Source organism: Maylandia zebra, linkage group LG20, assembly GCF_041146795.1.
Source record: "Maylandia zebra isolate NMK-2024a linkage group LG20, Mzebra_GT3a, whole genome shotgun sequence".
NCBI classification, from domain to species: domain Eukaryota; kingdom Metazoa; phylum Chordata; class Actinopteri; order Cichliformes; family Cichlidae; genus Maylandia; species Maylandia zebra.
In genome coordinates this window covers 32,422,644-32,430,703 of record NC_135186.1, presented here as the reverse complement: position 1 = coordinate 32,430,703, position 8,060 = coordinate 32,422,644, and the positions used below count along the sequence as shown (strand labels likewise).

General features: G+C 42.2%; 1 protein-coding gene across 1 annotated transcript; it reads left to right on the top strand.

The window, feature by feature from the left end:
• The first annotated feature begins 2,094 nt into the window (after positions 1–2,094).
• LOC105941124 (tubulin alpha-1A chain) lies at positions 2,095–6,679 on the top strand. The gene is made up of 4 exons (XM_014407431.3): positions 2,095–2,244; positions 4,983–5,205; positions 5,292–5,440; positions 5,536–6,679. The coding sequence occupies exons 1-4, from the start codon at positions 2,242–2,244 to the stop codon at positions 6,514–6,516; spliced, it is 1,356 nt and encodes a 451-aa protein (XP_014262917.2). The 5' UTR covers positions 2,095–2,241; the 3' UTR covers positions 6,517–6,679.
• Positions 6,680–8,060: the final 1,381 nt, after the last annotated feature.

Sequence of the window (8,060 nt, the reverse complement as noted above, 5' to 3'; positions counted from 1 at the left end):
CAGGTGGCATGCTTGGTCCAGATGTTAACCCACAAGAATCGCTGGTGCCCATCTCCAGCTCGGACAAACCGTGAGGGTTGCGTCACGAAGGGTCTCTGGCATCAAAAGGGTGGATGACATATAATATTGCTATATGATCAGCTATGTTGTTGTTGGAGATGATGGCACTGATGGAAGGACACGAGGCACAGCTGATGGTAGCAGAGCTATGAGAGGCAAGGTTGAGATGGTTTGGACATGTGCAGAGGAGCAGTAGTAAATATAATGGGAAAAGTTATGTTGAAGAGAGCTGTCTGGCAAGAGGAAATGGGGAAGACCAAAGAGAAGATTCAGGAATGTAGAGGGGTCAGTGTGAGAGGAGAGGATGCAAGGGGATAGGGTGTTTGCACATGCAGTTTATATGGAGCTATAAACAATATTAACTAAGCTATAAAATATAATATACAAAATCTAAGTAGCGGGTAATATAATCATAATCATATATACTCAAAAGTGTTTAAACAACCTTCAATTCAATAACCTGTGCCATGTAAGCAGAGGATAAATCAGGATGATAAGAGGTAAAAAAACAAACAAAAACGTGGATTTTTTAATGCTGACACAACTGTTTCTTGGGATCCTTTTTTAGATGATGAGAAAAGACAATAAAATCTAGTCTCGTTTTCCATCTGCTGTTACTGTAAACACACATCTCTCGGGTCTGAGTCTCAACATAAAGCAGCCCCTCGTTCAATGGGATACCACTTGGGACTCTGGGACAACTGTTGTCATAGAGTTTCATTTGTTGTTAGAAACCAAAGTGCTTAACTCCCTGCCAGTTGGCCCATGAAAACCAATTTATGGTCCGTTTCACTGAAATCTGAAGGTTTAAGAAACCAGAAGAGCCGCATTCACAGTCTTAAGAAAGAGTGATGCTTTGGATGAAGTGCACCATGCATGGAATCAGTCAGCCCCACCCTGACATCCTCACGACATTTTTAAATTTTCACTGGCTCGATAAGACAAGGATGCATGCACATGTAGGGAAGAAAAAGCCTGTTTCTTTACAGACCGAGGAGTGATGATAGATTTTAGGAAAAACGTGGCTTATATCCCACCACAGAGGCAGCTGCAGTGCAGGCCCTTAATGCTACTATTTAAGCTGGACCACGTGACCACCAGATAAAGGCGGTCTATGTGGATACTGGTGTGTATCCAGGCAACTCCTTTATTCATTTCCTAGCAACCGTTAAATCTTGGGAGGGGGGCTGGGGGTTGGGCGTCGTTGGCCTACATGTCCCTCATATATGACTGGGCAGTTTGACCTCTTTTATCTGAGGAAGACAGGAAAACAAAGCCAAATGGCTGTTAATCTGCTCAATAAAACACCACATCTACCGTATCATGTAGAAGGCAGTAAATTTTGAACAGTATGTAAAAATCTGTATGCATGAAAACATACAAAGGTCATATCAAAAATACATTTAACAGTGATGGTTTGATAATAACTAAAGTTTTGTTGTTGCCAGCCAACGTGGATGGGTGTTTAAACTCCTCTTTAGGTTAACTGCAAATGCACATTTTATAATATAGCCTTAAGGAAAAGTAAGACACTGGAAGATCCATATATATCCGGTGAAAGGCTTGAAATTCAGTCTGATGGTAACAAATTGGAGGGGCGATTTGAAGAAAGATTAGCTGATTGATTTTGTATTGGAAAATGTGAAATAAAATAAGATGTATTATGGATAAAACCTGATAAAATCAATTATAAATAAAAGTGAATACAGTTTTCACTTTTTAAGTGTTTCTTGAATTTTATTATAAGCCTTCCTATTAGTTATTCTGTTTTTGTTTATTAGTTTTAGCATGAGGAGCGACATATGGAGAGTTTGTGTAGAGCAGCCGGGTCTGTCTGGCACAAACATGCTGAAAATTACGCAGCATTTTTCCCATAATCAGAGGCGCCATGCTTGCAGCACAATACGGCAGGATAGTAGGGTGGGGTCTGCTGGGCGGTCCTTGCAGTGAGGAGAACCGCTTATCCAATCGAAAGCCGCGGAATGATTCGAAACGTCAGACTGACGGGAGATTGGCCAATAGGGCGCAGCAGCCACCGGCGCCGGGTCTTCCCTTGCATATATACCTCTGTCCATCCTCATGTGCGCCATTATCTCTTACATCGACCCCATAACAGTCGAATTGTAAGACTGCTTATCGAGGAGCTTCTGCCAACCTCCACCGCGACTATAACATAACAAAATGGTAAGAACTTTTAAAAAAGCTTTTTTAACAGGCCATACTTGAGGCACACTTAAAAAAAAAGAAGAAGGTGGGTGTGATTTGTAAGTTGAGCTCTTATAACGGAGGTTTGCTTTACCTTTAAATGAAAAGTGGGATTTAAAACTGTGTGGCTGATTTTGCTATATAGATATTCAATTTCTTGCAGTGTAGTGTGGGGGGGTTTTAGTCCCAGCTTGAGATGGGGAGATGCTCTGACGCCTTTCAATTGGGGGACGTGGCGGGCAGACCGAACAAAAGAGGTTTTCAGGGGTGGACAGAGGGAATAATGGAGGCTTCAGTCCAGCCGGTGACTCTGCGGTATTTTATTCTCTCACTGGCATGACAAAAGCCCCGGTCATCACTAGTCGTGACCGCGACGGGCTGTAAGGGCACGGCACTGGCAGGGAGAATGGCATTAAGCTGTATCAGCTTAAAAAGAATGCCCCACACCCACAGTAACCCAATCCTTAGGGAAAACTGGATGAAAATGCCCTGTCAGCGCGGCAAGCCATTAAAAATGCATGCGAGTAACGGACTCTCCCGGGCTGATAGTTACCGCACTGATGCACAGCCAGCCACCTAGCAGATGTACAGCCGGCAACCTAGTAGTATTTTCTGTTATAACGGTTTAGTTTCAGTGATGAGTCGAAATCAGTGGCATTAACATATAGACAGACCTAACACTGAATTAAAATGATCAATTCTCTGATGGCAAAGATGGCGTAACTTGGGGGGGCCATTTTTCCACATTTGACTGGTGGTTCAACGCATGCAGTTATTATGCTGTGAAATCAATACCCGTGGGCAGGCCCGGCCCTAACCAATCTGGCGCCCTAGGCAAGATTTTAGGTGGCGCCCCCCTACATCGGCAGTGTAGTGTATGTACTCACAAGAAACTGAATAGCTTTGTCTTTGACCTTTTTTTTTTACTTAAAGAAAGCAAATTCACAATCAGAATAATTAACAAGATAAAAAAATATACGAATAAATAAATGAATACAAAAAGTAAAAAATGAATATATGAAATACAATAAATTTTACATACATAAACACAATAAAACGTGTCAACAAGTTGGATAAAATAAATTAAAAATACAATATAAATAAGGCAACAGGAAGACCGCTTGATGCTGCTGCATCATGGCTGGGTTGTGCTGCTGATGCTGCATCACTGGTGGGTTGTGCTGCTGAAGTGGAGGCAGCAGCGGTAGATGTGGTAGATGGCCCAGGGGTGGGATTTAGAAACTTCAACAGTGCATCTGAAGAGAGGAGTATGTGACACCACTGAGTATTAAAGTCTAATAATAAAAACATATGATTCCAGGAATAAAATGAAATGATATAATATAAATGAAAAACCAAAGAGATATATGTATGATGTTAACTCTTATGCAAATTAGATTAGATTCAATTTATTGTCATCATTACAGTGAAATGCTGAATAGCAGAATGCAAAGTAACAGTATAATATCATATGAGAATGTTATGTTATGATTATCTTTGACCGAATCACAGCAGTGCTCATATTAAAAAACAGCATTCCCTCTCATGTGATATTGCTTAATTAACACTAATGATGTGCACTTTAACAACTAGGCTTTCAACTATAATATATACAGGGGTGGAAAAGTGACTATTACCTGCAGGGTAAACGTTAGCTAACCAGAAGGCAATAACAATGTAAACAAAAAACACCTGCTTAAAAGATGAATACAAATGAGGAATGGTGGGAAAGGTGGGAGTACTGTAATTACCTAACGTTACATTATTATTTTCCATAACAATTTAGCCCCCTCCACAATATTAACTGACGTTAAAACAGTTAACTAGCTATTTATTGATTAGCAATTAGCGAATCATGTAACATTAGCTTAATGCTAAAAATTTAGGTTACTATCACATTCAGACAAATAATTTCATGTAGGCTAACGTTACCTACCTCTGTCTTTTTCTCGTTTCTCCTCCTCTTCTTTTCTCTTTTTTCTTCCCTGGGCACCTGACAGTTTTGGCCGTTTTGACATCTTGTGTTGATTTTTTGATGTGGTGACGTCCAAAAGGAACCATGATACGGGAAGGGAGGGGGCGCACCGTGCGGGGATTATTTGTTGTAACAAATAATATTTCTATTAAATAAGCTTTACTTTGCATTTTAATTAACGTGGGATTATTTTTTGTATGTAGAAATAATAGTACCAACTTTTTTTTTTTTTTTCAACATTTGTGGCACTGGCATGGCGCCCCCTGATGGACCGCGCCTTTAGCATTTGCCTATACGGCCTATGCCACGGGCCGGCCCTGCCCGTGGGCATTACCACTATGGCTGCCTTGCTTCCTTGACTAAACTTTTCTCCTTTAACGGCTCAACCTTTTCTAATATTCACGCTTCCCAACGAATTTCAACAGCCCCGACGTCATCGGTTGCCAGAGTGAAGGGTTTGTCGCATAGCAACGAGGTTCCAGACACAATCCAGTGCACCTGTTGGGCGGGAAAAAAATAAGACTAGTTGTTGCTAATAAAAGAACATGTTTGGATCAGTAAAAGTGACTCTCACCCAAAACAACTGAATGAAGAAAAACACTTTGAACAGTTTTGTCCTTTGTTTTGTTTGCATAAATAAATTATTTTATTTTTGCATAAATAAATAAATAAATAAATGAATACATTTACAGCTAAATTAACCCCCCCCCCCCTTTATCGCTTTGTTTTCTTCTCTCCACAGCGTGAGTGTATCTCCATCCACGTTGGTCAGGCTGGTGTCCAGATCGGCAATGCCTGCTGGGAGCTTTACTGCCTGGAACATGGGATCCAGCCGGACGGACAGATGCCCAGTGACAAGACCATTGGAGGAGGAGATGATTCCTTCAACACCTTCTTCAGCGAGACTGGAGCTGGAAAGCACGTCCCCAGAGCTGTTTTTGTGGACCTGGAGCCCACTGTCATCGGTAAGTGTCATCACCGCTCGCTGAACACTAATGTAGGAAAATTAAAACATCTTTAAAGCAAAACTAACGTAATGTTGTTTGCATAGATGAGGTGCGCAGTGGTACCTACCGCCAGCTGTTCCACCCCGAGCAGCTGATCACAGGCAAGGAGGATGCTGCCAATAACTACGCCCGTGGACATTACACCATCGGCAAAGAGATCATTGACCTGGTTCTGGACAGGATCCGCAAACTGGTGGGCTAAATTTACAGCAGCTTGTTTCAACTTTATCTTCAGAAAGACAAATTAAATAAAATAATCACTGGTTGTCATCTCCTCTCTGTCCTCAGGCTGATCAGTGCACTGGTCTTCAGGGCTTCCTGGTGTTCCACAGCTTTGGCGGTGGCACCGGCTCTGGTTTCACCTCCCTGCTGATGGAGCGTCTGTCTGTCGACTACGGCAAGAAGTCCAAGCTGGAGTTCTCCATCTACCCAGCTCCCCAGGTGTCAACTGCTGTGGTGGAGCCCTACAACTCCATCCTGACCACCCACACCACCCTAGAGCACTCTGACTGTGCCTTCATGGTAGATAACGAGGCCATCTACGATATCTGCCGTAGGAACCTCGATATCGAGCGTCCTACTTACACCAACCTGAACAGGCTGATTGGTCAGATTGTGTCCTCCATCACTGCTTCCCTCCGCTTTGATGGTGCCCTCAATGTTGATCTGACAGAGTTCCAGACCAACTTGGTGCCATACCCCCGTATCCACTTCCCCCTGGCCACCTATGCTCCAGTCATCTCTGCAGAGAAGGCTTACCACGAGCAGCTCTCAGTGGCTGAGATCACAAATGCCTGCTTTGAGCCAGCCAATCAGATGGTGAAATGTGACCCTCGTCACGGCAAGTACATGGCCTGCTGCCTTTTGTACCGTGGTGATGTGGTGCCCAAAGATGTCAACGCTGCCATTGCCACCATCAAAACCAAGCGCACCATCCAGTTTGTGGACTGGTGCCCCACTGGGTTCAAGGTTGGCATCAACTACCAGCCCCCCACTGTGGTTCCTGGTGGAGATCTGGCCAAGGTCCAGAGGGCTGTGTGCATGCTGAGCAACACCACTGCTATTGCAGAGGCCTGGGCTCGCCTCGACCACAAGTTCGATCTGATGTATGCTAAGCGTGCCTTTGTTCACTGGTACGTGGGTGAGGGTATGGAGGAGGGAGAGTTCTCCGAGGCCAGAGAGGACATGGCAGCTCTGGAGAAGGATTATGAGGAGGTGGGAGTTGACTCCATTGAGGGTGAGGGAGAGGAGGAAGGAGAGGAGTACTGAAAGGGACCTGAAGGCATTAGTTAAAACAGAAATATTTGACTAAAATGTTTCCTTTAAAGCATTCCAAATACAAATGTTTTGTCATTTTGGCTGTTCAGTTCTAAACCCTTGGAAATGTCAAGTTTGGCTATGCTCTAAATAAAACCTCTGTGATGAAAAACTGTTTAACTGTTTGTCTTTTAAATATTCAGTGATATTCAAAATGATATTTTCAGAATGATTTTTAAATATTCAGAAACTTTACGACATATTAGTCATGAGTAAGTAGCACAAAAAGGTTTGAATCATGTAATTTAAGATGTTTCAAATTCATATGTTTTTAAACATGCATGTAAAAAGCTGATTAGTTTTCTCAATAGCGTTCCAATCTTTTTTCTTGTAATCGATACATAAATCCTACAGCCGTGTTTATAACTACTGTTCATAAATACAGATTTTAAATATTAGTGTGAACCATTGCTTGAAGTTTCAATAGTTAAAGTCAAGCTAAGAAAATCAGTTTTCAGCAGGTGTTTAAAATTCACCTGCTGAATATCTGAGTGATTCAGCCGACCTGAATGACAAAGGAAGACTCTTTCAAAGCTTAGGTACGACAACTGTAATAGCACCAGCCCGTGTGAACCACCTGCCACAAACTTTAATACAAAAGCAGTAAATTTAGGTCAAGTAATGAATAATATCATAAACTAACCACCTTTGATTAAGTTTTTATATAAATAAATATGTTTATGTAAATATATAACTTGGCTGTTGCCCGCTTGCAGTACCTTTATGGTCCACCAGGGGGCCCCAGCCCACAGTTTAGGAATCCTTGCACTGTGACAAATCTTTAGACCGTAATGAGGATCCTGAGGTTTACAATGCGGTCTTCAAAATTTAATAATTAAATAGTATGAACTGTTAAACTGAAACCTTCAACTCACAATAGATCCATGGTGTGAGACTGGAAGGACACACAAACCCAGCCACCGGTGTAAAGTTTGGGCTAAAGCAAATATGTGGATCCATCTGCTGTGACAACCTCATGGAAAATAAGGCTGCAGCCAAAAGTATTCCACTACAACTAAAATAAAAATACTGAATTGACAGCTGTAGTGAATTACTCTTCAGGTCTGGTAAGTCCACGCAGGAACTATAAGATTAAACTATAAGAGGAACCTCAGATGGGCAGCATTCTCACCTGACCTCCTACTTTACTATTGTATCTAATGAAGCCAAGCAACAGCTTATCCTGACCTTATAAAAACATCTGGAGTTACAAAAGGTACAAAGTACATAAATAAGGTTAGGTGAACATTTTTTTTCCAGGATTTTTAGCCCCACAACCTCTGAAGTACAGGAGATATCCACATGAAATGTTCAGGGCTGAAAAGCACATTTACTGTAGATTTGCTGCTGTGTTTGGGAACTTAGCCAAGCTGTCAGACAGACGGCCTTACATCTGACTCGAGAATACTTTGATATACTGAGGAGCTCATGGGCGACTCAATGACTGCAAGGCGCCCAGGTCCTGTGGCTGCAAAAAAAGCCCAAAATCATCACTC

Excerpts from the sequence above, each read along its gene's own strand:
- LOC105941124 (XM_014407431.3), top strand. Across the intron at positions 5,206-5,291 it reads CCTGGAGCCCACTGTCATCG|ATGAGGTGCGCAGTGGTACC; the intron begins GTAAGTGTCATC and ends TTGTTTGCATAG. Across the intron at positions 5,441-5,535 it reads TGGACAGGATCCGCAAACTG|GCTGATCAGTGCACTGGTCT; the intron begins GTGGGCTAAATT and ends CTCTGTCCTCAG.